We start from the raw sequence: 27,906 nt of genomic DNA on the forward strand, positions 1-27,906 counted from the left end.
GCAGTTATACCTATTACAAAGACTCACTTGATTGGAATGTACTCTGCCAACATACTTCTTTTCAACTGAAGTCAGTCTTTATAGCTCGGACCTTGATTCATCTTTAGAAGTTGCATCATAATCTGGCCCTTTTTGCTTTAAGTTGTAATCATGTGCAGATTAAAGGTCGTTTTTGCTATTACTGGTCTGCCGCGTAGACCTGTTGATGGATTTGGTCAGAAAGGGACTATTTTTGGAATTTTAATGTCTTTGGCAGCTGTTGGATACTTATCACGCCCCCATACACCCCCACCCCATCCCACCCCTCCAAACTTGCAGGGCAGGGAGAGCTGCTCACGCAGTATGGCGCAGACCTTTCCCGTCATTGTTTACGGCGCTCTTTACTGTCTGCACAAGTCAAGCCCCAAAAAGGCCTCCCTGCGGCCATTGTCCAGCTTCCAGGAGTAAGTGATTTGTGATTGACCTCTCTGTTTAACTCTGAAGAGTAGCCCCAGAGAGTGGACCGGCACCCAGTTACTTCATTAAAACGTAGCGGGGGAACTGTCTCAGAGGCAGAGCTCTGTCAGCGCCCCTGTGTTTCTTAGTTCTCTTTATGCTGTCATGGTTACAACAGGCTCTGTGTACTTCTGTCTCATACAAATGGTCACCTACTAAAGTCCAAATAAGCAGAGGCTTTCCGCCATCTATCTTCTCAATGTGACGCCTGCCATGACGAAATGTGATCTATCGTGTATTGATGGAATCGGTGAAACTCATCAACCTCGAGTTGTGGCAGGTAGCAGCCGCTCGCGGAAGGTCAGAGCCGCGGGAACAGCGTCTGTATGACCTTGCTGTGTTGCAGGATGCTGTCTGAGTGCTGCAAAAAAACAGCATGTCTAAATAAGACTGACAGTCTTACAATCACCCAGAAATATTTTATCATCTTATTTCAAGTATCATTTACTCACCCAGAACTGACTGGAAGATGATTTATGATTTCACAATATTTATCTTGTTTCAGGAAATTCTTACATGTTTGGTATATATCTCACTGCACTGTCAGTACAGATGGGGGGGGGGGGTCAATTCCGTTATGTGTCGCGATTCTTTTGTGTGGCGATTCATGTATCACCACACTGACTCCAAAATCGATTTTTTTTTATTAATTAAGCAAATGTAGCTTTTTTGTTTACTTCTAAGTTAAATTTTATACTGTTGTATTTGAAGCTATTTTGTACTGTTTAAATGCCGCCCTTGGTTTTTGAGGGGGAAAGAATAACTTTATAAGGAGGAGGCTATATTAATTACTCTTGTTCAATTAATAGGTATAAAGCTTTAGAGGAATAACTCAACTTTATTACATGGTTCAAGGTTTTAAAATTGCAACAAAAAATAGGAAAATCTTGTAATATCAACTAAAGATATATGTTTATAGAATCGTGATACTTACAGAATTTCAATACAAATCAAACCAACACCTGGGTATCGTGATAATATCGTATCGGGCAGTCCCTGGTAATTCCCATCCCTAGCCACCGGGTTATTTTGCTTATTTTGGAGATTTTTGTACTTGAATACACTAATTTGTTACTCAGTTTGGACTTCGCATTTTTTCAGTGACTTCACCAAACACTCCAGTGAGGTCATGGCATTCCCAGCTGCCTGGGTCACATTCAGGGTGGGGCCATTGGGATTGTATGGAACAGGTCTGATACCCAGAAAAGGTGTTTCCATGTTTGTCAGAGGCCCTCATGGCTTTCTCACGCCATTCTCCAATCTTCTGATTGGAGCCTGGCTCCACCGGTAATTTATTACCACTGTTCAATGCTGGTTTGGTGTGATGGTGTGAGAGGGCCCGAGGGGGGGGGCATGGGCATTTGGGGTTTGTAGTTAAACATTAATACATACATAAAAACTCTGACACCTCTTCCTCTTTCTCCTCGCTCTCTTCTCCGCTCCTCTCTGTCCTTCAAAGCATCACAGTGATGGTATGAAGTGAACAAATGGAAAGATTGATTTCACGAGCAGAGCATTTTTTTTCTTTTCTTTTCTTTTTTTAGGGTCAAAACTGAAAGGATTTAAAAAACAGATTTTGACAAGCAGGACCTGACTTTACAGGCTAATAAAGCCATGTGTTAGTTTGGCAGCTCCTTAAGCGGGGCCAAGGAGAACAGAGGAATGGGGAGTAAGTACTGGTGGTTTCTGACTGTCCCTCATAGCAGGGTTAGGGTCAGTTCAGGGTCAGTAAATCTTAATTAGAACTAAAAATCCCATTACGGGAACACCGTTGTCATTGTCAGGCCTTTCTGTAAAGATTGAACATAAGAGCATTTTAGGCAGAATATTTTAAACTCTGAACAAACTGTAGTTGCTCAATGGATTTAAGTTGATAGTGAATCGACAGCGGCATTTCCTAACACATATCACTGATGTCTGTCAGTTCAAGTACTGCCAGTTGAATATTTGAGAAATATCTATTCACAGGCTGGATTCTGTTTTCTTCAGTGGGAAATCAGCCATCAGTTCCATCATAATTTAAAAGGCATAGAAAAGGGTGGGCTTTGCAGGGGAATGAGGAATAGAGGTCAGGGAAGAAAAGGAGTTCGGGTGCTTTGTGATTTCAAAGACGTCTAGACTGGCCGGAGCTTCCTAATAAGTGAGGAAAATAATGGGATTAATTGTTCAGCAATTATGAAAATAAACACACAAGGACTATTTAAAACTTTCTGATACCCGACAACATGCTAAATCACGTGAGCCCGTGCTGGTATCAGTCCTTTCTGCCACAATAATAACCACTCTTTATTGCCAGGCTTTTTATAACTCAGAGCACACGCCCAACCTAAATGTTGTGGGTTAGTTCCACCCCCCCCCCATACACACTTTCTTAACCACCCAACCCACCCATTTGCCAAGTTTTACACACACACACACACACACACACACACACACACACACACACACACACACACACACACACACACACACACACACACACACACACATAGAAATGCATGCACAAGACTGTATGAGCCAACATGCTGATCAATCACAGATGGAGGTCTGGCTATTGCTTTCCTCCTCTCTGGCCAATAGCTTTGCATCAAGAGTCTTTCTTGAGCACCCCTCCCCCTTAACCTCCCCCTCCCTGCTACTTCCATATCCCCTCCACCACCACCACCGCCGCCACCTCCTGCTACATGCTGGAACAAATGGAGCTCTGGTTTGACTCCCAGGGACTGTAGAAAAAGGCCCTGGCACCATTTCTCTCCATATCACCGTTTCAGTCTCTCTCATTCCAAATACTTTTAGAGGGCTCACTAGCTGGTTATGCGAGTAGGAGGGGAACACCATCCAATTAAGGAATATTTTGTTCCAGTCACCCTTGGACAATCTAACAAGACTTTGCAAACATGATGTGGCCAGAAACCAGAGCAGCAGAACTCAAATTAGGAATGAAGTATGAGTGGCTTCATGCACAAGACATTGGGGATAGTCACGGGACTAATACAAATTAATTTGAACGTTTAGTCTTGTTTCCATTTGAGAATTATTACGCCTGATCATGGGAATTTTCTTTCTGTAGAGAAAGTAATTTAGAGGTCAAGGAATATTGTCTGTGTGTTGTGTTTGTTGTTCGGCAACCGAGGTTATTTGCTCTGGAATTTCAGCAAATTTCGGAGACTTCCCTTGCAGTACCCACCTTACGAAAACAACCTCACAAGCTTTGTAATTGTCTCCAGTTTCCTTTTCTACCCATCATGCCTGTCAACATGAACATAGTTGTTTTGTGTCTACCAGAAAAACTGAGCCGAGACTACAGCTGCATGTCTTATTACATTTCCCTTGATATCATGACCTCAACTCAAGGCCACCAGTTGTGTTGTCCGGCGTTGCTTCAGCTCATTCCTCCACATGTTGTGCGTGAACACACTTGTTAGAAACTGCGGTGTGTTCAGATGCCTGTCTGTGATGCCCTCCTGTTGCGGTGCTGAGATAAGTGCCCTGTTGCACATAGTGGCTGCTGGTAAATGGGCTGTTCCTGTGTTAAAGTCGTGATGTGTTTGTGGCCAAAGTTTTCTCTGACATCCGTATCAACAGATTGCTGTTCCGCAGATATTTTCCATTTTGACACTGTCAAATTTACATCTTCTGACCCCTGACTAGATTGTAAAGGTATTTTTTTCAAAAATGAACAACCCTGTAAGCGACACGAATTTTAAGTAGTTTTCTCAATTAAAGGTGGTCTTGTAATGGATGTTAGGGGTTGTTGTTTTTTTTAAAGACTGAGTCCAGTAAAACTCGTATTTTCCAATCTCGGTGTATTTTTTAACAGGTTTGTCAATTTAAAGTTACATAAAATGTTAGTACTGCTGGTTTTGTGACAATATGAAATCCCCTTGAAAATCTCTCCTGGTTGTCAACATAATTAAACCGTTTCAGAAAACCAATATGCTTCCATTAATGAATTACATCATCTCATACCTTGATTTGTTTGGACAATCAGTAAATTGTCATCCTCAACCAGTTGGTCTGTTTTCCAATAATTGCCTAGCAACATCACGCGAGTTAGCGAGCTAGCTAGATATCAGTAGAGTCTCTTGAACTCAGGGCCATGTCCCCTCTAACCTCTGGAGAACTGGCTATGCTCGGAGAGGGTGTGCTAAAACAATTATAAAGAATAAAAGTATGCTTCTGCAGCTTAAAAATGACACTCCTAATGTTAATATTTCAAAATAAAACTTGTCTGACTGAATTAAAATCATTGCACTGGACTTGGATCTTTAAATTGGACAGATCATCTCTGTGCTAATGCTAACCTGATGCACAGCCCTTTGTGCTCTGTCTTTAATGGATACTACTCTTTCTTGTGTGTGTGTGTGTGTGTGTGTGTGTGTGTGTGTGTGTGTGTGTGTGTGTGTGTGTGTGTGTGTGTGTGTGTGTGTGTGTGTGTGTGTTTTATGACAATAGTTTATCAAATCTTTGTTCCATTAGGTTTTAAACGTACAAATCAAAGGAATGCTCATTGTAGCCTTATGTAATGTTTGGTGCACATGGTGAGAATGACGGATTCTAAGCTGAGATGTGATGCTCTAAATGGGCCTGGCTGGCAGCTGTTTTGTTTTGAGAAGATATCCTCCTTACACACAGTTCAGAGAGTACGTTCCAAATTAAACTTTGGCTTTTGGTATGCTTGGATATTTTGGAGGTTTGCAGGGGGAAGATAGTTCACTCTTTTGCATTTACGGCATTGTGCAGTTTTTTTTTTTCTGTGGATTTTATATTTAGAGTAACCATAAATTTTATTCAGACTCCATTCCTCCTGAAATATGCGTTGCTGCTCATAAGTCTATACTTCATTGTGTCTGCGCTGGATTGTAGGACTACTTTAGCCTACAAAGAGGATGAGATGTGAGTTTCATGAGTTTCACTTTGGTTTAGATTAGACTGACTTTACAGTCCCCTGTAGAGGAAGATGTCTCCTGGCTTTCATTGTACATACATTATTAACAGTCAATCACTGATAATTTTTATTTTGATATTTGTCTGAAAATCAATGTCCAAAATATTACCAGACTACAAACTGAATGCGAAGTAATCATACTTATTTTTGGTCTGTCTAGCAACAGAAATAACTTTTGTCTGGCTTCAGTTTTTAAGAGAGTTAAAAGTTTTTAAAAAATACTATATGCTGTTGGTGAATTCATGGCTTCAGGTTATCTCTAAGATCTCCAATGAGAGCTCTCTTTTCTAAAGTTATAACTACTGAGCTAAAAAAAAGTGTCGAGTACAAAAATAAAGCTGTCTTAAGATAAATATCAGTTTCAATAATGTGGTCCAGAAATTTCCTGAAGATTCAAATGTTGGGCAAATTGTGTGTGCGTGCGTGTGTGATTGTATTTGAGTTCATGGATATAACTGTATATGAAATGGTGATTGGCATGGAGCCTTCTCCATCTTCACTTTATTTACAACTTATTTGAGAACCAGCTGTCAAAAGCTAAGATTTAATTTGGCCCTGAATAGTCTAATGTCTTGGGATCTGAAGAGCCCTGTGCTGTCAGTGTTTGGTAAAACTAGCTCAGCCACAGAGTGGGCTTGGCTACCAACTCTGCCAGTCACAGGAGGTCTGGAAGACACCACAGAAAAGAAAGGAGCTCTTTGAGTTTATACAAATTACGGGGTATGTCATGTAAGGCTTATGTGCACATGTGATGCGTGTGAGTGTGTATTTTCATTCTTCATCATTCTGCCTGTTAGGCTCAACACTGTTGTTACGAAGTAAATGGACATTTGTTTTGAAATATAACATCGATATCAAATCGCAGGCCGTTTCTCTTGCAGGCAGAGTGGACATTGAGCATTCACCATGACATCAGATTGGTGGGTGTGGGAAAGGGGCTGTGGAGGGATGTGAATGTGTGTGTGTGTCTTGCTATTAATTCTCAATATATTCTGTGTGTGTATGTGTGTGTGTGTGTGTGGGCCCTGTGATGGCCTGGCAGCCTATCCAGGGTGTCTCCCCACCTGCCACCCAATGACTGCTGGGCTAGGCTCCTGCATCCCCGCGACCCTGAGAGCAGGATAAGCGGTTTGGATAATGGATGGATGGATGGATATTCTCAATATACACTTAGCAAACATAAATGAGTACTCAACACTAACCTTGTAGTCAAGACCAGCCAAGGCGGGACCAGGTCCAGATCAATTTTTTAGGGTGGGCAAGTCAAGTCCGAGACCGAAGGTTATTGAATCTGAGTTGAGTCAAAGACTAAGTTGGTGAGTCCAACTCAAGACCAATGAGGCCAAACTTTTGTAAAGACTGACACCAGGACAGTGCAAGTCCAATGAAATGCCATGACTGTAACTCTAGTAGTCTGCCATCATAGTAAAAGTCAAAACTTCACTATGCTGTAATATTTATTTAGGCTATTTTTTCCCCTAAGGAAGGAATGCTTCAGATTTCAATTTTCCAATGATTCAGAGACATAAATTATGATAATAATTATGATAAAAAGCAAAACAAATTAGTGCAGACTATTGAGCTTGTCAGGGAAGTTTTATATTCATTTAAAAAAAAAAAGCCCTGTACTTCACTGGTCTTGGAAAATGATCACGAGTCACCACTGTCGAGATCAGACTGAGGTATTCAAAATATGGACATGAGACTGGACTCAAGACCACATCCCATCCTGGTCCACATTCAAGTACAACCCTATGCAACATATTGCCTCATGATGTCACATGATGGGTATGTCACCATGATGTCATGGCTGCTGAAAGTGGTCCGTAAGTAATAGTTCAATCTGTTCCCCTGCAGCTGTTTCAAGTTCAACTTTAAGTTCAACTTTATTCTCATGTGTATGTCATGTTCATCTTGTATTTCTACTGTTACCCATGAGTATTAGTCTATGCAGTATTATTTATGGCTACTGGTAATGCTGTTTTTCTAGGTTTCGAGCATGCTGAATGCCGATGCTGTTGTGTTTATTATGTGCTCGGGGTTGGAACATTCTCCATTATCTAAGAAAGGACTCCAGTATTTTACAAGCAGCAGTGACTGTGTTGCTGTGCAGTAGGTTGGCAGAGCTGGGGTCGACAGCAGATACAGGAAGAGAGTGAGCAAGAAGTCCAAGATCACATGGACAATACATGATTTATCATCCCCATCTTCAACTGCCTGTCACTCTGTGTCTCTCTGCCTTCATGTCTCCGTTACCTGTTTATTTACCCCCCCCCCCCCATTTTCCTCCATCTCTCGTCCTCGCCCTGTTTCTCATTCTGATGAGCTTAAAAGTGATTTCCAAGGCGGGGTTTGCTGGCCTTCTGTTGTTAATAAAGAGTTGGAGTGCTGGCTGCAGTCTCGACTGGCAGATGCTGGGGCCTCAGGGCATCAGGGAACAACAGCCCAGCCAGATTTCTTCTGTGCGCATTCTTACACACACCAGCGACTTTCAGATCCAGGCCCCAAGACTTAAATATTGTCTCAAAAACACACGTTAAATGCATCCTAAACAGATAATTGCTACAGGGGACAATAGCCAAAATGCACTCGTCATGTATGTAATAGTCTGTTGGATGATGTGTTTTTTAGTTTGTATCTGGTACGTGACTGGGGTTGTCTCCCTTGAGGCCGGGTCAACATTTTGAATTTAACGAGTGTAATTAGTCTCTGTTGAATAACGCAACGGCATCAAAGCTTCCAGTGGTTGTGGAGAGCAAATGGTTCTTGGTAAATCAAGGCTTATAGTGTGTGAATGTGCCCTCTCTTCCTCAGCCGTGAGTGAGCGCCAGTTACACTTTGTGTCCCTTCCATCTGCTTTCATTTACACCCAACAAGAAAAATGAGTTACTCAAGCCCACAGGGACCCTGTAAATTCACCCACAGGGTCGCTCACAGCTCCATAAAGCCAGCCGCCTGCCAATGATAATGGGGTGCATTTATGGTGTCTCTGTCAGGGCTGCTCCTGGTTCCGGCCACTCCCGCCCTGGTTTCCATGTCTCATGTCTTGTCCTGCTCTGACAACCCTATCCCAGTCCTGAGTCCTGTCCAGTTTTTCCGTTACCCATTTGCCCCAAAGCTGTTGTTGATTATTCAGTCAAATTTCTGAGTATTTAAGTTTGGCTGTTTAGTTTGTTCGTTGTCAGAGCATTCTACGTCTGTACAATGTCACTATCATGTACCCTTTAAAGAAAGACACTTTGTCATTGTAAGCAAGCATACAACGAAATACATCCTCTGCATTTAACCCATCCTATAGGTTGTTTGCATATGACGTCACGAACTACAGATGGAGGGCAGGAAGTGATTTTCTACACAGGAAGTGATATCACAAACTTTTGAAATGCCTATGTTTGGTGCCATTAACTGAGAAACCACAAGGAGTTTTTATTGAGTACCAAAAGTTGTTGTTCATGAGGGGGGGAAAAATGCAAGAAATTGACCGAAAACACCGGAAAAAAATGGCTTGCAAACCATTATCTGCAGTCGGGAGGAGTGGAGTCGGATAACGCGTGTGTGTGCAGTGACCAGTTCGTCAAAAAAAAAAAATCACTCTTCATAACATAAGGATCATGTCCAACATATCTTACTTTCTGTTTATACCTTTCTCTCATTGTATTGTCTAAACTAGCACAGTTCGGGCTAAACTAGCTCCATTCTGCTTTTCACTTCTTGCCCTCCATCTGAATCTCGCGCGTCATCAGAATCACGTAACTGCAAACAAGCTATAGTATAGGAGCAGTGGGCAGCCGCCGTGCAGCACCTGGGAGACAACTCCAGTTCTTTTAGCCATGCTTATGTCAGGGCCACAGACAGGAGTATTAACCCTAACATACATGTCTGTGATGGTGGAAGGAAACCGGAGCAACCGGTAGAAACCCACACGGACACCGGGAGAACATGCAAATTCCACACAGAAAGGACCTAGGCTGGCTTTGGGTTCAAACCCAGGACCTTGTTGCTGTGAGGCAACAGTGTTAACCACTGGGCCACCATGCTGCCCAGTGGTTACCTTCATGTGTGTTCCTGATACCCTCACGTTTTTACCAGTAAACCTTTTGTTTAACCCGTTACCGCGTCAGCATTTGGGTTCTCAATTCCTGCTCCTGCAGTCTCTGGAGTCTGCCCTGCCTACTCTGAAGTGCCATTTCCTCTCCTTTGACATGTCATCAGGGCCACAACACAGGATGAATAAAGAGCTGTATGTGCAATAGACAGAATGGGAACACGTCGTTACACAGTCAAATCAACATACTATAACTGTGCTTTGTAATACTATGTAATGTGAATTGTGGAGCCGATGGGCTCGGAAATAGACAGCCCGATTGTCAGTTTCATTCTCACTCTCACTTTTTCCAGAGGGAAATAGTGCAGACACAGACCATCTCAATGTACACTTATCCAGTCTAGGCCCGGGGAATACAGAGAGATGTGTCGACTTCCAACGTACACCCAGGCAGCCTTTGAAAGTGTTGTTTTCTTCAGATGACAGATTGAGGAGGGTAGAGGTTGAACCTGAAACCACAGCCCAGCCCTAATTACTGAATTCTTGCACTTTAGCCATTAGCTCACTGACTCTAGGGACTCCAAATCTCACATTAAGGAATTACATGGAAAAACTGAGCTGTAATCAAATGTAATTCTTGAATACAGTAGGGAGTCTCGCTCAGTGTAATAATCACCTTTGCTAAGTCCGTCTATTTGCTCTCCCTTTTTACAATCTCTGGCTGGTTAAATTGAAGTCATCAGTAGATGCTTATTAGCATCCAAACGCCAGTGGAATTTTTTATGTTACATCAGAAAAAAGTAAGCTGTTATATGCCCATTTTAGTATATACAAAGGGGAAAAGCCGACCAGCATCGAGGAAAGTGAGAGAGGTGGGAATGAAGCTGCTCATTTGGATGAAACCCTGCTTTCGTAACATGTTGCTCAAAGTAATTGAAAAAACAACAGATTGCCACCAATTGGTCATAAATCAGCAAGTGCAGTGAAAAAGTTATTTTATTTAAAATAACCTACCAGTGTGTTTTTCCCTTTTATTTTTCAGAGTAAAAACCAACAAGACCAAGCTTTAAATGAAAGCAACAAAGTCTTCCTCTACTGCGCCTTCTTGGACTATAGGTGGGTCTCCACACATGGTGATGATAAAACAGTGTTAGTTACACCAATCCAACACAATATTCATTCATAGGTTCAAAGATGTTTCATTGTTCCACCATTTATTTTTCAAGTATTTTTTTCCTCAGCGCAAAAAAATAAATCTCCACTTAAAAAGGTCCTGTATTTTAAGAAAAATTTGTTTGCTCATTCTTGGCATCGGTTGAGCAATATGAAGTTAAACACACATACTGAGAAATCATGAAGTCGGCACTACTTCTTAATTTGCTTGTTTTGTATCAGGAAAAAAAAATACCAGTATGAAAAAGCCAGTCATGACTGGTCCCAGGTTCTATCACTCATGGTCCCCTGTTGCCTGAGTCCAAACCTTTAAATCTGCCCACTCCAGAGTTCGCTGGCATCACGACAGGAAACAGCGGTTTCTTGGTTGAAAAATCGATTATTCAATGAGCGCCGAGGGAGGGCTAACAATTAGCCAATCAGCACCACGGGTGGGACTAACGCTGTCGTCAATACGGGAGAATTACCCCGATGTTTCGGGAAGGTTCACTTAAAGCAGCTGTAGAAAACTTTCCAACTTTACCCCCCTAGCCTTTCCCAAGTGTTTTTATTGTTTGCGCCGCTGTCACAAAGACAACCAGATTGCTTTCCGTTTATTAGCAGCCTGGCCCTGGCTACTGTCCAAAGCAAGAAACAACAGTAAGAATCCCAATTTGAACTAGAAACCCTTATCTCAGTGCTATGATCAAGGTAAGAATAAAATGTTATTAATAAGTACTACAGATCCAGTACAAAGAATGCCAACTGAATGTCGGTTTTGAACCCTCTCAAGTCCCGGGTGTTGTATCAAACCGTTTCCCCCCAGCCAGAGCTCAATACAACACCGGAACGCTTGATTAACCTTATCCCGACCTTAACATAACTGTCGTGTATGAAACACTAATATTGTTCTAAAACTGTTTAAGTAGATAACTGGAAAGTGCACAAGGCAGACTTATGTCAGTAACGTAGTATATTTATTATTACGCTGTAACAACCTAGCTATCCCGAGTAGAGCCGAGTACCAAGAGAGCGCCCTGGTGGCGATTCTGCCTTATATACTCTTCAGGAACAACCAATAGCTGACCTCCACCTCATTCAGCACCAATCACTTTTGAATGTGCACATTCAAAACCAACCAACCCACACTGGTTAATATTCTGTGTTGGGAACACCACAGCTCCTCCCCTGTAAATTCAAACTTCTTTTTTTTTTTCTAGGATTCTAACATATCCTTTTTGCTCTTAAGCTCATAACCATGTACAGTATTTCTTCAACAGTAACCATACATTACATTACAGATTTCTTTTTTTTTTTCAATAACCAATCTGCATGTCAGTCACAAGTTCAGTCTATCAGGAGGACGTCTGTCTCTCACAGGACGAGTGTTCCTTTCCACAACTGGCGGTGGTGGTTCTACAGGTCGTTCTTCCACAACCTGTGGTTCAGGATGTTCTGACACATCAGTGTCTGCATTGTAATCATCTATCTCCCAAGAAGCTCCATCACAAGAGTCCATTTGAGTCTGATCTGGATTTTCCTTGACACCCAACATCTGGTTCACATGTCTTTTCACACAATTTCCATCTACTTCAACACTGTGTGTGACAGGACCCAACACTTCACTTATAACTCCATTCAACCATTTCTCCCCTCCCCTGTAATTTTTTACCAACATGTGTTGACCAACCTTAAAAGACCTAACACGGGGAAGATTTGGTTCAGACTCGGTCTGCATTCTCTGAGAGAACTTTGGTTTGATAAGACACAACCTGGTTCGCACCTGTCTTCTCAGAAATAGCTCAGCTGGGGTCTTTCCTGTCTTAGTATGGGGTGTGTTTCTGTACCCAATCAGAAAATTTGCCACACAGTGCTCAAGCGTCATACCACCAATGGCTCTATTCTTTGCAAGGGATTTCTTAAGATTTTGGACCAATCTTTCAGCTAAACCATTACTTGCAGGATGTTATGCAGGTGACTTGATGTGTTTTACTCCATTTTTAGTCAAAAATGACTCAAACTCTTGCGATACGAACTGAGGTCCATTATCAGTTACAACCTCTTTAGGCAACCCATAAGCTACAAATAAATTTCTCATTGCTTCAATTGTCTTAGATGAAGTAGTAGTGGTCATGGGAACTATCTCTGGGCATCTAGCATAGGCATCCATCACTACTAAAAACATCTGCTTGTGGTCCTCAGCAAAATCAAGATGTACTCTTTCCCATGGACTCGAAGACCATTTCCATGTATGTATCGGTGCGGTAGCAGGCATACTACGCTGCTGCTGACAAATAGTACACTGATTCACTTCACGTTCAATACTGTCATCTAATGTAGGCCATCAGAATAAACTTCTGGCGAGGGCCTTCATTTTAACTATTCCCCAGTGGTGCTCATGTAATTCCGACAATAGCCTGTCTCTTAGTTTATCAGGCACTACCACACGGTGACCCCATAATATACAATCATCCTCAATGCTAAGCTCTAATTTTCTCTGAAAATAAGGCTTCAGTGACTCATCCTGTACATGTTTAGGCCATCCAGTTAACACCAACTGTTTAACCACTCTTAACACAGGATCTCTGTCTGTTTCTTTGGCTATTTCTCCAGCCGTAAGAGGTAAGTCTTCCAGGTGAGACACTCTGTAAATTGGGTTTGACACCACATCTACATTAGGCTTCACATGTAATCTTGATAAAGCATCAGCATTGCTATGCTGCTCTGACTTCTTGTACTGGATTTCGTATGTATACGCTGCCAAAATTAGAGCCCACCTTTGTAATCTAGCGGCGGCCAGTGTTGGCACACCTGTTTTAGGCCCCAGAATTTTCAACAGTGGCTTGTGGTCTGTCAATAACAAGAATTTCCTTCCATAAAGACACTCATGGAATTTCATAACTCCAAAAACAAGACCCAGTGCCTCTTTTTCCAGTTGAGAGTAATTCTGTTCTGTTTTAGTTAACATTCTGGATGCAAATGCGATAGGTCTCTCACTTCCATCTTTCATTTTGTGGCTGATTACAGCACCAACTCCATAAGGAGAAGCATCACATGCTAGTATGATATGTAACTCTGCATCAAAATGTACTAACAATTTATCTGACTGAAGAGACTTCTTTGCACTATCAAATGCACTTTGACATTTCTCTGACCATTCCCAGGTTGCATCTTTATGCAGCAATGCTGTCATTGGATGAATCAGAGTAGATAGATTAGGGATAAACTTCCCATAGTAGTTTAACAGAGCTAAGAATGACCTGAGTTCAGTTACATTTTTCAGAAACTGGAGCCCTCTGAATAGCATCTGTCTTTTCCTTCATTGGATGTATGCCCATGGCATCAATGACATGCCCTAAGTATGAAACGCTGTTCTGCATGAATGCACACTTCTCTCTTTTAACCCTGAGATTGTAAGTTTCAAGTCTACTAAGCACCTCTTCCAAGTTAGTCAGGTGCCTTTCTGTATCTTTTCCAGTAATTAAGATGTCATCTAAATAACAGATGACCCCTTCCATGCCCTGAAGAACCTGATCCATAATCTTTTGAAAAATAGCAGGGGCGCTAGCAACACCGTAGGGTAACCTATTGTAGTGATACAACCCTATGTGTGTGTTGATAGTTAGGTAATGTCTTGAATTGTCCTATAACAGAACTTGCTGATAAGCTTGCGACAAGTCTAATTTGGTAAACTGCTGACCTCCTGCTAGTTTAGCAAATAAATCTTGGGTTTTGGGTAGTGGATACGGTTCCACATTCAACCATGGATTGATGGTGACCTTGTAGTCTCCACATATTCTCACACTGTCATCCTTTTTAGGCACACAAACTATTGGAGCTGCCCACTCACTGTAATTAATGGGTGAGATGACACCTTCAGCTTCCAATTTTGCCAGTTCTCTCTCTACGGCTTCTCTTAATGCATAAGGCACGTTTCTAGGCTTAAAGAACTTGGGCACTGCATCTGGAACTACATGTAGTCTGGCTTCAATACTTTTTAACTTGCCTAGTTCAGGTTTGAACACTGATGCATGTCTGGCACACACAGCATCCACTGTATCAGGAGCCACTCTGTTGACTCTTGACCAGTTTAGCTTTAATTGACTTATCCAGTCTCTGCCCATTAATGCAGGACCTCTTCCTTTCACGACTAGTAGTTCTAGCTTTTCTGAGCGTTCCTTGCATTTCACCTTTGCTGCAAATTTTCCTATCAACGGCAATGATTCCTCACTGTAGGTTTTCAGCACACAATTTGCAGGACTAAGTTTCACATCTTTAAACCTACGTTTAAGTAGAGTTTCAGATATCACTGACACGGCTGCGCCAGTGTCTACCTCCATTTTCACCCTTGTACCATTTACACTGACATACACATAGTAGGGTTTCACAATGTCACCTTTACCCGTGTCCATTGCAAAAAGTTCGGCCCCTCCACTGTCCAATGTCTGACCAGTGTCAATGTTCTGTACAGCATCCACCATGCACCTTGTCGGCACACAGCAGTCGTCTCTGGCACTGCAGAGCTGAGGCTGGATAGGATCTCCATCTGCCCGAAGACTGTGAGCGTTGCTCTGGTCAACGTGCTTGAGAGCATGGCAACATTCCAAATGCCTGGTCCCTTTCGATGCCTTGCCATAGCTTCCTTCTTTAGGTGAACGGCATGCTTTTGCGATGTGTCCCTTTTTCTTGCACCGGTGACACTCTGCGTCCTTGAACCTGCATTCATTCGGTCTGTGGCCTTTTCCATTGCAACGATAGCAGGTCTTTCCATTAGCTGTAGACTTTACTGTAGCCTCTCTATGCTTTAGGTTAGCCTTCTTTTCTACCACATTAGCTTTATAGCCTTTCTGTGCAAACTGTTGCGCACTGTTGCCTTTTGTTACCTCAAAAGAAAGCGCCATTTCAACTGCGAGCTGTAATGTTAAGTCTTTTGTGTGAGCAGCATTGAGTAACCGATCTCTTAGCTCACTGCTCTTAACTCCACAGACAAACCTATCACGCAGTGCTTCATCTAAAAATGTTCCAAATTTGCATGTGGCTGGTAACTTTCTCAAACTTGCAATGTACTCACTTATTGTTTCGGTTTCCTTTTGGTTTCTTCTGTGAAACTTGCATCTCTCGGCAATAAACTTGGTTTTCGGGATGTAGTGCTTTTCTAGCATTCCCACCAGTACTTCATGTTTTACCCGATGGCTTATCTGGCGCGCACAAATCCATCAGCAAGCTATGCGCCCTTTTTCCTACCACCGTAAGAAATACCGCTTTGGTTTTCTCATCTCGAGTGTCCAATCCATTTGCTGCGAAGTACTGCTCTAACCGCTGGCGATAACTATCAAAACTTTCCTCACTTTCCTCGAAGTGGAAATCTTCTGGCTTACCGAATGCCATCTTCTGTTCGACGGTCCTTTCACTCACCGAACGTCTCCCTGGTTGTTCGTCGTTTACTTCTGCCTCGGTGGAGCTGCTTGACATGCTAACTCTGTGACTTCCAACTTAAACATCCCATCCTCGTCGCCAAACTGTCGTGTATGAAACACTAATATTGTTCTAAAACTGTTTAAGTAGATAACTGGAAAGTGCACAAGGCAAACTTATGTCAGTAACGTAGTATATTTATTATTACGCTGTAACAACCTAGCTATCCCGAGTAGAGCGGAGTACCAAGAGAGCGCCCTGGTGGCGATACTGCCTTATATACTCTTCAGGAACAACCAATAGCTGACCTCCACCTCATTCAGCACCAATCACTTTTGAATGTGCACATTCAAAACCAACCAACCCACACTGGTTAATATTCTGTGTTGGGAACACCACAATAACCTTAACGGAACTTCAGCCTAAGCTTAACCTAGCGCTTACCTTAACCTAATCGTAACCGATAGCTAACCTGTTTCCATGCGAACGCTCCTGTCTGACGGGGGGACGGATCTCGACGGGGAAAGAGAGTTCGATAAACCGGAGCTTGCTTCATCAAGTGAATGCTCGTCCGAGGTTTACTCTCGTTTTACCTGTTTCTATCACTCTCCCTCTTCACCTTTTTTGCCTCCTCCGTCAACGGGGTTTATTTCTCTTGCCGGGTAGAGTTGTTGTTGTCGTCTTCCTTTTACTTCTCCCTCTTTTCATCTTCTTCTTCTTCCTCCTCTTCCTCTTTTTTATTGGCGGTTGGCACCCGAAATGTTGCATTACCGCCACCTACTGAAACATAATAACCTCACAGTATTGATTAACATTGTGTTTTTTTTGTTTTTTTTTTATTTACTGATTAACATTGTACACCCAAAGTAATCCCATTCATGAGGTTATCCCTTCTATAACCCAGACCCAGTCTGAGTTGATGCAAATCCTTCCCGTAGTGTAACAACTAGACCTTCTCAAGATATGTCCACAACATTCAAGTATCTCCTGGCAGCGTCCAACACCATCTTGATTCTTTCCGACTTCCCCTTTATTTGAGCAGCACAATTTATGACCAAAAACCTTTTCTTGTCCATGCAAATATTCTGGTCAGCTCCATTCCTTTCCTGCTCCGGTTCTTTTTGCACTTCCACCATCTCTTAATTTCTTTCCATGCTCTTAGCAGATTCTGCATATGACAATCCAATTTCTGCTCTCATCTTATTCACTTTCTTTTCCTTAATTATTTTTGGACACTGTGCTGACCGCGTATCATGATTTCCCTTGCAGTGCAGGCACTGTGCTTGCTCCTTCTCAACTTTACAATCTTCAACATTGCAGTTGTCCTTCCCACATCTCCCACATCTTCTGACTCCCCAACAAACTGCAGCAACATGTCCATATTCTTGACAACAAAAACGTCCAAGAGGAGCTCTCTCATATGGCCTCACCCTGGAACACATGTACTCATGGTACACTCTTTCTGGCAATTCCCCTTCAAAAGTCAAACACACAGAATTACTGCCCTCCTCCCCTTCACGGAATCTAGTCATTCTTGCCTCACACACATCTGCAACATCCTAAAATGACTGACAGGGGCACGTGACTTATTACTCCCTTGCTTTTGATCCGAGTGGGAAGCAAGTCACACAGCAATAATCTTTAAATACATCAATCTTAATGACTGTACCTCTCTAATGCTTTAATATACAGTCAATGATAACCATCCCACTTTGAGTTATCCTGATTGATCGTACATCTCCAATCATCCCAACAAAATAGGTTTCCTCTGTTCTCAAAGACTGACTTGAGCAATTTGACGTATTCTTCTTCCTTTGCTTTTTATTTTCTAACCCTTTTGTGTGCTCATTTCCATTTTCAGTTTTGCTCTCCAACTCCGATGCCATTTCTGCTATCATCCCAAGGAGATGTTCCTTGTTTGTACTTCCGCTCCACTCCACTCTTAAAACCCTGGCAAGGCGGACACGTTGGTCTTTAGTGATTGGTTAGGAAAAATCGAATCCCCCTCCCCCATTGAAATCGGTTAGCGTGGAGGCAACGCCAGACTGAAGATGGAAATGGAGTGTAATGAGTTAACAGTTCTGTCTGATATCTGGCAAGGTCCCCTGCGAAACTGACCGATCAATTTTGACTTAGTATTTTGTGATACACCTGACTCTGGTCAGCTTCTCCTCAAAGCCAGATAAAACCCATCATATCGCATCTATAGTCAAATCAATAATAATAACTTTATTCTTATAGCACTTTTCAAAACAGTTACAAAGGGCTTTACAAGACAACATTTACAAAAAGGTAAGAGGAGCTGAATATGAGGAAAAATAAAATAACTACAATAAAACAATGTAAAATAATTAAAATAGTCAATCTACTACTGCTACTTTTGGCTGTTCCTGTTAGGGGTTGCCACAGGGGCTCATCCATTTCTCTCTCTTCCTGTCCTCTGCACCTCTGTCACACCAGCCACCTGCATGTCCTCTCTCACCACATCCATAAACCTCCTCTTTTGCCTTCTTTTCCTCTTCCCTGACAGCTCCATATTAAGCATCCTTCTCCCAATATACCCAGCAGCTCTCCTCCACACATCCAAACCATCTCAATCTTGTCTCTCTTGCTTTGTCTCCAAACTGTCCAACCTGAGCTGTCCCTCAAATATACTCGTTCCTAATCCTGTCCTTCTTCGTCACCCCCAATGAAAATCTGAGCACCTTCAACTCTGCCACCTCCAGCGCCGCCTCCTGTCTTTTCGTCAGTGCCACTGTCTCCAGACCATATGCAGTGGTGCTTGAAAATTTATGAACCCTTTAGAATTTTCTATATTTCTGCATAAATATGACCAAAAACATCATCAGATTTTCACACAAGTCCTAAAAACAGATGAAGGGAACCCAATTAACAAATGAGACAAAAACATTATAGGTCATTTATTTATTGAGGAAAATGATCCAATGTTACATTCTGTGATTGGCAAAAGTATGTGAACCTTTGGTTTCAGTATCTGGTGTGACCAGCATAACTGTTTCTGGTAACTGTTGATCAGTCTTGCACATTAGCTTGGAAGAATTTTAGCCCATTCCTCCATACAGAACAGCTTCAACTCTGGGATGTTAGTGGGTTTCCTCATATGAACTGCTCGCTTCAGGTTTTTGATTGGATTAAGGTTAGGACTTTGACTTGGCCACTAAAAAACATTAACTTTATTCTTCTTTAACCATTCTTTGGTAGAACGACTTGTGTGCTTAGGGTCGTTGTCTTGCAGCATGACCCACGTTCTCTTGAGATTCAGTTCACGGACAGATGTCCTGACATTTTCCTTAAGAATTCGCTGGTATAATTCAGAATTCCTTGCTCCATCAATGATGGCAAGCCGTCCTGGCCCAGATGCAGCAAAACAGGCCCAAACCATGATACTACCACCACCATGTTTCACAGATGGGATAAGGTTCTTATGCTGGAATGCAGTGTTTTCCTTTCTCCAAATGTAACACTTCTCTTTTAAACCAAAAAGTTCCATTTTGGTCTCATTCGTCCAGAAAACATTTTTCCAATAGCCTTCTGGCTTGTCCACATGATCTTTAGCAAACTGCAGATGAGCAGCAATGTTTTTTTAGAGAGCAGTGCCTTTCCCCTTGCAACCCTGCCATGCATACCATTGTTGTTCAGTGTTCTCCTGATAGTGGACTCATCAACATTAGCCAATGTGAGACAGGCCTTTAGTTGCTTAGAAGTTACCCTGGGTTCCTTTGTGACCTGGCCAACTATTACACACCTTGCTCTTAGAGTGATCTTTGATGGTCGACCACTCCTGGGGAGGGTAACAGTGGGCTTGAATTTCCTCCATTTGTACACAATCTGACTGTGGCTTGGTGGAGTCCAGATTCTTTAGAGATGGTTTTTTTAACCTTTTCCAACCTAATGAGCATCAACAACGCTTTTTCTGAGGTCCTCAGAAATTTCCTTTGTTCTTGCCATGATACACTTCCACAAACGTGTTGTAAAGATCAGACTTTGACATATCCCTGTTCTTTAAATAAAACAGGGCACCCACTCACACCTGATTGTCATCTTATTGATTGAAAGCACCTGACTCTAATTTCTCCTTTAAATTAACTGCTAATTCTAGGGGTTCACATACTTTTTCCACTAACAGATATGTAATATTGGATCATTTTCCTCAATACATAAATGACCAAGTATAATGTTTTTGTCTCATTTGTTTAATTGGGTTCTCTTTATCTACTCCTAGGACTTGTGTGAAAATCTGATGATGTTTTAGGTCATATTTATGCAGAAATATAAAAAATTCTAAAGGGTTCACAAACTTTCAAGCACCACTGTAACATAGCTGGTCTCACAACCGTTTTGTAAACCTTCTCTTTAATTCTTACCCTTCTGTCGCAAATCACTCCTGATGATACTCTTCTCCACCCACTCCACCCTGCCTGCACTCTCTTCTTCACCTCTCTTCTGCACTCCTCGTTACTTTGTACAGTTGACTCGACTTATTCAAACTCATATGCCTTCGTCACCTCTGCTCCTTGCATCCTCACCATTCCACTGTCCTCCCTTTCATTCACGCATATGTATTCCGTCTTGCTTCTACTGACTTGCAGTCCTCTTCTCTCCAATGCATACCCTCCACCTCTCCAGGCTCTCCTCCACCTGTAACCTACTCTCGCTACAGATCACAATGTCATCTGCAAACATCATACTCCACAGAGACTCCTGCCTGATCTCATCCGTCAACCTGTCAGAGCCGATTCGTGATGTAATCCCACCTCCACCTTGAACCCATCTGTCTTTCTAACTGCACACCTTACCACTGTCACACTTCCCTCATACATATCCTGCACCACTCCTACATATTTCTCCACAACTCCCAACTTCCTCACACAATACCACACCTCCTCTCTTGGCACCCTGTCATATGCTTTCTCTAAATCCACAAAGACACAGTGTAACTCTGTCTGGCCTTCTCTATACTTCTCAATCAACATTCTCAAAGCAAACATCGCATCTCTAGTGCTCTTTCATGGCATGAAACCATGCTGCTGCTCGCTGATCATCACCTCCTCTCTTAACCTAGCTTCTATTACTCTTTCCCATATCCTCATGCTGTGGCTGATCAACTTTATACCTCTGTAGTTGCTACACTTCTGCACATCACCCTTATTCTTGAAAAGCAGTACCAGTATACTTCTTTTCCACTCCTCGGCATCCTCTCCCTTTCTAAGATTGTGTTAAACAATCTAGTTAAAAGCTCCACTGCCATCTCTCCTAAACATCTCCATGCCTCCACAGGTATGTCATCTGGACCAACTGCCTTTCCACTCTTCATCCTCTTCATAGCTGCCCTCACTTCCTCCTTGCTAATCCACCGCACTTCCTGATTCATTATCCCTACATCATCCAGCCTTCTCTCTCTCTCCCATTTTCTTCATTCATCAGCCTCTCCAAGTACTTCTTCCACCTTCTCAACACACTCTCCTCACTTGTCAGCACATTTTCATCTCTATCCTTGATCGCCCTAACCTGCTGCACATCCTCCCCAGCTCGGTTCCTCTGTCTAGCCAATCGGTACAAGTCCTTTTCTCCTTCCTTAGCATCTAACCTCTCATACAACTCACCATACACCTTTTCCTTTGCCTTTGTCACCTCTCTCTTCACTTTACACTGCATCTCCTTGTACTCCTGTCTACTTTCTTCATCTCTCTCCCTATCCCGCTTCTTCTTTGTCAACCTCTCCTTCTGTATACTTTGCTGTACTTCCTCGTTCCACCAACAAATCTCCTTGTCTTTCTTCCTCTGTCCTGATGACACACCAAGTACCTTGCTAGCTGTCTCCCTCACTATTTCCGCAGTGATTGCCCAGCCATCTGGTAACCCTTCACTACCACCCAGTGCCTGTTTTAACTCCCTCCTGAACTCCACACAACATTCTTCCTTCTTCAACTTCCACCATTTAATCATTGGCTCTGCCTTCACTCTCTTCCTCTTCTTGGTCTCCAAAGTCATCCTACAGACCACCATCCGATGCTGCCTAGCTATGATCTCCCCTGTCACCACCTTGCAGTCTCCAATCCCTTTCAGATTGTGCCTTCTACATAAGATATAGTCCACCTGTGTGCACTTTCCTCCACTCTTGTACATCACTCTCTATTCCTCCCTCTTCTTGAAATATGTATTCACCACAGCCATTTCCATCCCCAAACAGCAGAGTATTTCTGCTTCTACAAGCTAGCTAGCATGTTAATTTTGCTACTCCGAGCAAGCTAATGATGCCGGGAACCTGCGGTCACCTCACCGCTTGCCCACCGTTGGAGCTAGCTAATGACATTATATAATTATTTTAAATTTAGCATGCCAGCTAAATGGATACAGCTGCCAAGCTGCTTCCCACCTTGGAGCACAGTGATTCCGCCCGCCTGTACACCTGCGGAAACAAAATTTCGAGCAAAGACACATACCAGGTCTGCTCTGCGTGTCTCAGGCTAAAACACACCCAATCAATGGTCATGTGTACTATTCACAGAGGATTGGGGAATAGTTGCAATCATAACCATCTATGTGATGAGGGAACAACCATCCCTGAACGGAGGGCTAAGAGTACATCTGTCGCCATCTTACAATGCTGTAATTGCAACATGACAACAGGTTTCAACAATTTGCATATGAAAGTGATCGTTGGTTTCAGTCACTATGCAGCTGTGCTGTTTATAAAGGGGGGGGGGGTGCCTGCAGTCAGTTGAGACTGAAGAAGTCACTTGGATGAGTGATGAAATGTTTCTCCCACTAAACATTGAGTCCAGATAAACTGATTCACCTTTCTGTGATATGAAGAGGAAGTTACAATAGTCCAAACGAGTGGAAGTAAAAGCATATATGGCAGTCTCTAAATCTATCTCCAGGATGATTAACGTAGCTGAGAGTGATAAGTGACTTGCAACATGATAAGTAAAAGCTGGCTTTGTCAAATGTGCTGTTTCCGGCTGTCAGTCAGCAAATCTTTGCATGATCTAAAGGACATAGGGAGGTAGAAGAAGTGGTTCAAATTCATTTACAACAAACATCGAGCAAAAGTCAGCCAACACACCATGGAGTGTATTGTTCGTTTCTCTCCTGATTTCTTTCTGAATGAGGTACAGTTCAATTCTGGGTCAATACTGGTTCAAAACTGGCCGAGGCCTTTGCCTGTCACTCGTTAATCTGCCAGGCTTCCCATTAGGGCAGTGAATGCTACATATGTGGAAAAAGTACAACACACCCAGAAAAACTGACTTGTTCAATTTGAGAGGAGAAAGAGGCACTCTATAACCCATTCAGAAAACTTTGGGTTTTTTTCAAGCAAACTTAAACATGATGTATAGATCACAGGGCATTATATAAAATTGTTGTGAAAACTGGAAATGTATAGGAACTTTAACTAGTCATGTAGAATCAAATTCAAGCATAAAATAATAAATTTCACTTCTTTCCCAAGCTATTTTACTTGACTGTTTTTGTTTCAGAAAAAAAGAAGCAAATATCTTGATACAAGGCTTCATAAGACAAGGATGCTTTGATTAGCGATTATTCTTGAAGCAAATTGATATGCACGCAAACACATTCAATTGTCTTTCTTGTCAACTGATAGATTTTCCCCTTGTTTTCACAAAAATAAGTTTTAAGACTCAATAAATTACTTGTTGAGGTGGATTTATTCACAGGCCAGTGTTACACACGGTGTTCCCTCGGCTAGCTGTATCTTGAGAAACGGTAACTACCCTCTGTAAAAATAAAGTGATCTGATAAGTGGAGCCAAAGCGCTATTTAGAAACCATAAATCATTTTTAAAGGGAGTATGTTTGAGTTGGACTCAAATGCTTCCTCTCGTTGCGCCCTTTCTCTCCCTGAGGTTCAAGAAAAATGTGAATTATTGGATTGTCATGTCAGACATTAAATTCAGCAAAACGTTCACGGTTTGCCCCCTATAATGGATCATGTTGAATGCTCCCATCCAAGAGTGTTCCTTATGAAAAAAAATAAAAATATATATGTGCTTGGAAGAATATATCAGATTAAAGCTATGCATTTTCCACATCTACATCTGTGTTGCATGAACTCTCAAACGCCATTCAACCCCTTGTGAGTGTGCAGGCAATAGTTCTTCTATGGCTAATTTCCAGTGTCTGTGTGTGTGTTTTCCCTCAGTTCAAAGGAGGGAGTATGGTCCAATGAGGGCTGTGTGCGCTCCAGTGGAAACATGACCTACTCTGTCTGCCTCTGCAACCACCTCACCAACTTCGCCATCCTTATGCAGGTGGTGCCCATTAAGGTATGAAGCCTCCACTGATCTTTTCTAAGGTGATGTACAGCATTGGTTCTCATCCAAGGGGGTCACGAGATAATTTCCTGGGGTTGCCAGATGGTTGTGGAGAAAAATATAAAAGAACATATTTTAGACTGGGGGAAAGGTTTTTACATTACATCGCCTGTACCAGTGATACAATTTGCCTTAGAATAGATTTTATTGAGTGTGTTAATGAGAGTCAAAGTGTGTGTGCACATGAGGTGCCATTATTTCAATAACTCTCAAAACACTAAAGTCGAATTAGTTGTTGTTCTGTCTGAGGGCAAAGCAATGGTCTTCCTATGTGAGCTTGGTAGCTTTCATGTGTTACATTACAGTAATTCCTGAACAGTCTCGGTCACACAGTTTATGAGCGATCCATGTGTTTGCATCGGGGTGTTGTGAGTTAAATGTCCCAGTGCTGTGGGGGGGGGGGTCAAGAACACCAACCCGATTATTCTGGGGGGGGTCATGACTCGAAAAGGTTGAGAACCATTGATTTACAGGAAGGCTTTTTGAGCTCTGAGGCGCAGCGGGCCCCTGAGGCTGCCACAAGCTTTTGTTTTGCCTCAAGCACATTGAATCTGCGTCTCCTTCCGTTGTCTATTGCTGGGAACATTTTCCCATCCAACTCCATCGCGGGCTTCTCCCATCTATGTCCTTGTCTAATCCTCAGAACAGAACTAGATTTGTAGGTGGGTAATTGGATAGAAGGCAGCGGTTTACCACACATTAACCCACCTCCCAGGAGCCCCTCTGCTGCTATGTTTGGGAAGCTTTTGCTTTTTCTCCTTGTAGGATAATTGCAATTGCACAGTGTCAATATTGGTTTCACTGGTGGTTTTACAGAGAAGCACTGTGGACAGCCATTATTAAGTGTTGTGCTTTCTGGTCACTGCAAAGGTCAGTGGTCTTTTCTTTAAAGACCACCATCTCAAAAGAGACCAAAAAAATAATAAAAATCCTCTCATTTCAGGATGTGGGTCAACGTTCATACCACAATAATAGATGGAGGACAACCTCCGTTGAACAGTGTTTTCAGTGCTTACATTGCATCTATTTCTCATTATGAGCATTTAGCTGTCACTCTTATCTCGAGCAACTTGCCACGCCATGCCAACCCTGTATACATATCTACAAAGACTGTTTTTTCACAATATTCACCATGGGAGCATGGTTAGCATCACGAATGGCTTCTTTAAATGGGACAGAGGAGCTTTGTTTGGCAGCTAAGTTGGGTTAGTCCTGGATTTAAGTAGCAGGAGTGTATTTGATGCTATACTTTCCCTCAGCCAGCCTCTAATTAGTGGCCTGCCTCATCCCTGGGCTAAAGGAGAACGTCCCACGCATCCCTTTTCTGGAAGGCTGCAACTTCTTGGCGTTCCTAATGACAAGGCACATGAGAAAGTTAATGGAGAATCAAACCCAAGACCTTGAAATAGTTTCGGCTCAAAAACATCAATGCACTGTGTCGTATGGCATAGGCATATATATATGCATATGGAGAAGCACAGTCGCCACTGTATTCTTCACGTCTCAAACCCTTAGCAAAACATAAAACTTTGCAAAGTTGAGCTGGTCCGTACACTGACAGTCAATTGATTTAAGTTCATTCACGAGGCGCTTTAGTAAAAAAAAAAGACAAATAAAATGACAAGTACATGACTAAAAGTATATACTAAAAGTATATACCGTATAGGCAGCTCTGTTCCAAAAAAAAAGTTAACGGCCAGATTTTATCTAAGAATACTTAAACATAACTTCATGTGACTGTAAATCTATTTAATGACCTTTTTCATGATTTTTTTTCTTTTAAATATTCTTCAGACTTTTGCCATATTATTGAACCTTTATATATACATATATATATATACACACACACACATATATATACATACATACACATACATACATATACACACACACACACACGCACACACACACACACACACACACACACACACACACACACACACACACACACACACACACACACACACATATATATATATATATATATACACACACACACACACACATATATATATATATACACACACATATATATATATACACACATATATATACATATATATATACATATATATACACACACACACACACACACACACACATATATATATATATATATATATATATATATATATATATATATATATATATATATATATATATATATATATATATATATATATATATATATTACAGGCTTGCGCAGTCCGGGAGTATAGCTCCCCTGAGAACATAGTAATGAGAGTCACTGTCATGGTCACCATCGTAAACTTTTCAATGCCCCCTTTTAAAGTTTCTGGCTTCCACCCTAATAGTACAGACTGAATGGTAGAGTTCAGGGGGTCAGGAAGACTGAATTAGCACCGGGAAGAAAGGGGCTGATGTCTCTTGAATCATTTCCCCTCCATACAAGCTGGCCACAGCATGCAAAATAACATCACTGCCACTTCCTTGGTATGAGGAATGTAGCAGACGCCTTACACATGGAGCAGCCAATAGTCGGCACTGTTGTACCACTTGCAGTTGAACCTGTTTGCCTTCTTAGATTTACATGAGCTTTGGCAGCACTACTGATTTACTTCAGACTGACTATATGTTCAGTCTATATTTTGTCTCGTTTTGCCATTTCTGGGAGGATAAATTGTGGTGTCTCTCATTCAAACACAGCTCACAAATGTCCACCGGGTGGCACTGTCAACCATAGGCTACGTTGGCTGCTCCGTCTCCATCTTCTGTCTTGCCATCACTCTGGTGACTTTTGCAATCCTCTCGTGAGTATCCCATTCATAATGGAGGGGGGGATTTTATATATATATATATATATATATATATATATATATATATATATATATCAACACAGATACAGGAAAAAAAAGGTTTTAATACAGGCCTATTTCATGCACTCATGAGCTGCCTGTACCGCAATGTATTAAAACTTTTTTTTCCTGTATCTATGTTGATATTCCACTTCTCATTAGTTGAGCACTTACAACACCATTGACGGTTCGGGGAAAAAAACGCTATATATACACACACACACACACACACACACACACACACACACACACACACACACACACACACACACACACACACACACACACACACACATATATATATAATGATGCACACACACACACACACACACACACACACACACACACACACACACACACACACACACACACACACACACACTTCTGTAATTCACACATGTGCACATGTGATTATTGCTAAGAAATAAGTTATCTATACTGACTGACTAATGATTACTTGTATTTTTATCACAAATGCTACCTGTTTTGTTTGATAGTTTGTCTGCTCAGCTATATTCAATTGCTGTGTTACTTGTATCTTTCTCTTGCTTCACAGGTCAGTGAGCACCATCCGAAACCAGCGGTACCACATCCATGCCAACCTGTCCTTCGCCATCCTGGTAGCTGAGATCTTGCTGCTCATCAGCTCTCGCTTCGACCCGGGCACGGTGGGTGG

The 27,906-nt window shown here is 42.1% G+C and overlaps 1 protein-coding gene across 1 annotated transcript in view; it reads left to right on the forward strand.

Moving 5' to 3' along the window:
- The window catches only part of adgrd1 (adhesion G protein-coupled receptor D1), a 62,769-nt gene that overhangs the window by 29,566 nt on the left and 5,297 nt on the right, over positions 1 to 27,906 (forward strand). Inside the window, exons 15-18 of the mRNA XM_056289107.1 lie at positions 10,531 to 10,604; positions 24,243 to 24,366; positions 27,082 to 27,185; positions 27,787 to 27,898. Of these exons, the coding sequence (XP_056145082.1) occupies positions 10,531 to 10,604; positions 24,243 to 24,366; positions 27,082 to 27,185; positions 27,787 to 27,898 (414 nt within the window). The remainder of the gene's footprint in view (positions 1 to 10,530; positions 10,605 to 24,242; positions 24,367 to 27,081; positions 27,186 to 27,786; positions 27,899 to 27,906) is intronic.

This window comes from Lampris incognitus, chromosome 1, assembly GCF_029633865.1.
Source record: "Lampris incognitus isolate fLamInc1 chromosome 1, fLamInc1.hap2, whole genome shotgun sequence".
NCBI lineage: Eukaryota > Metazoa > Chordata > Actinopteri > Lampriformes > Lampridae > Lampris > Lampris incognitus.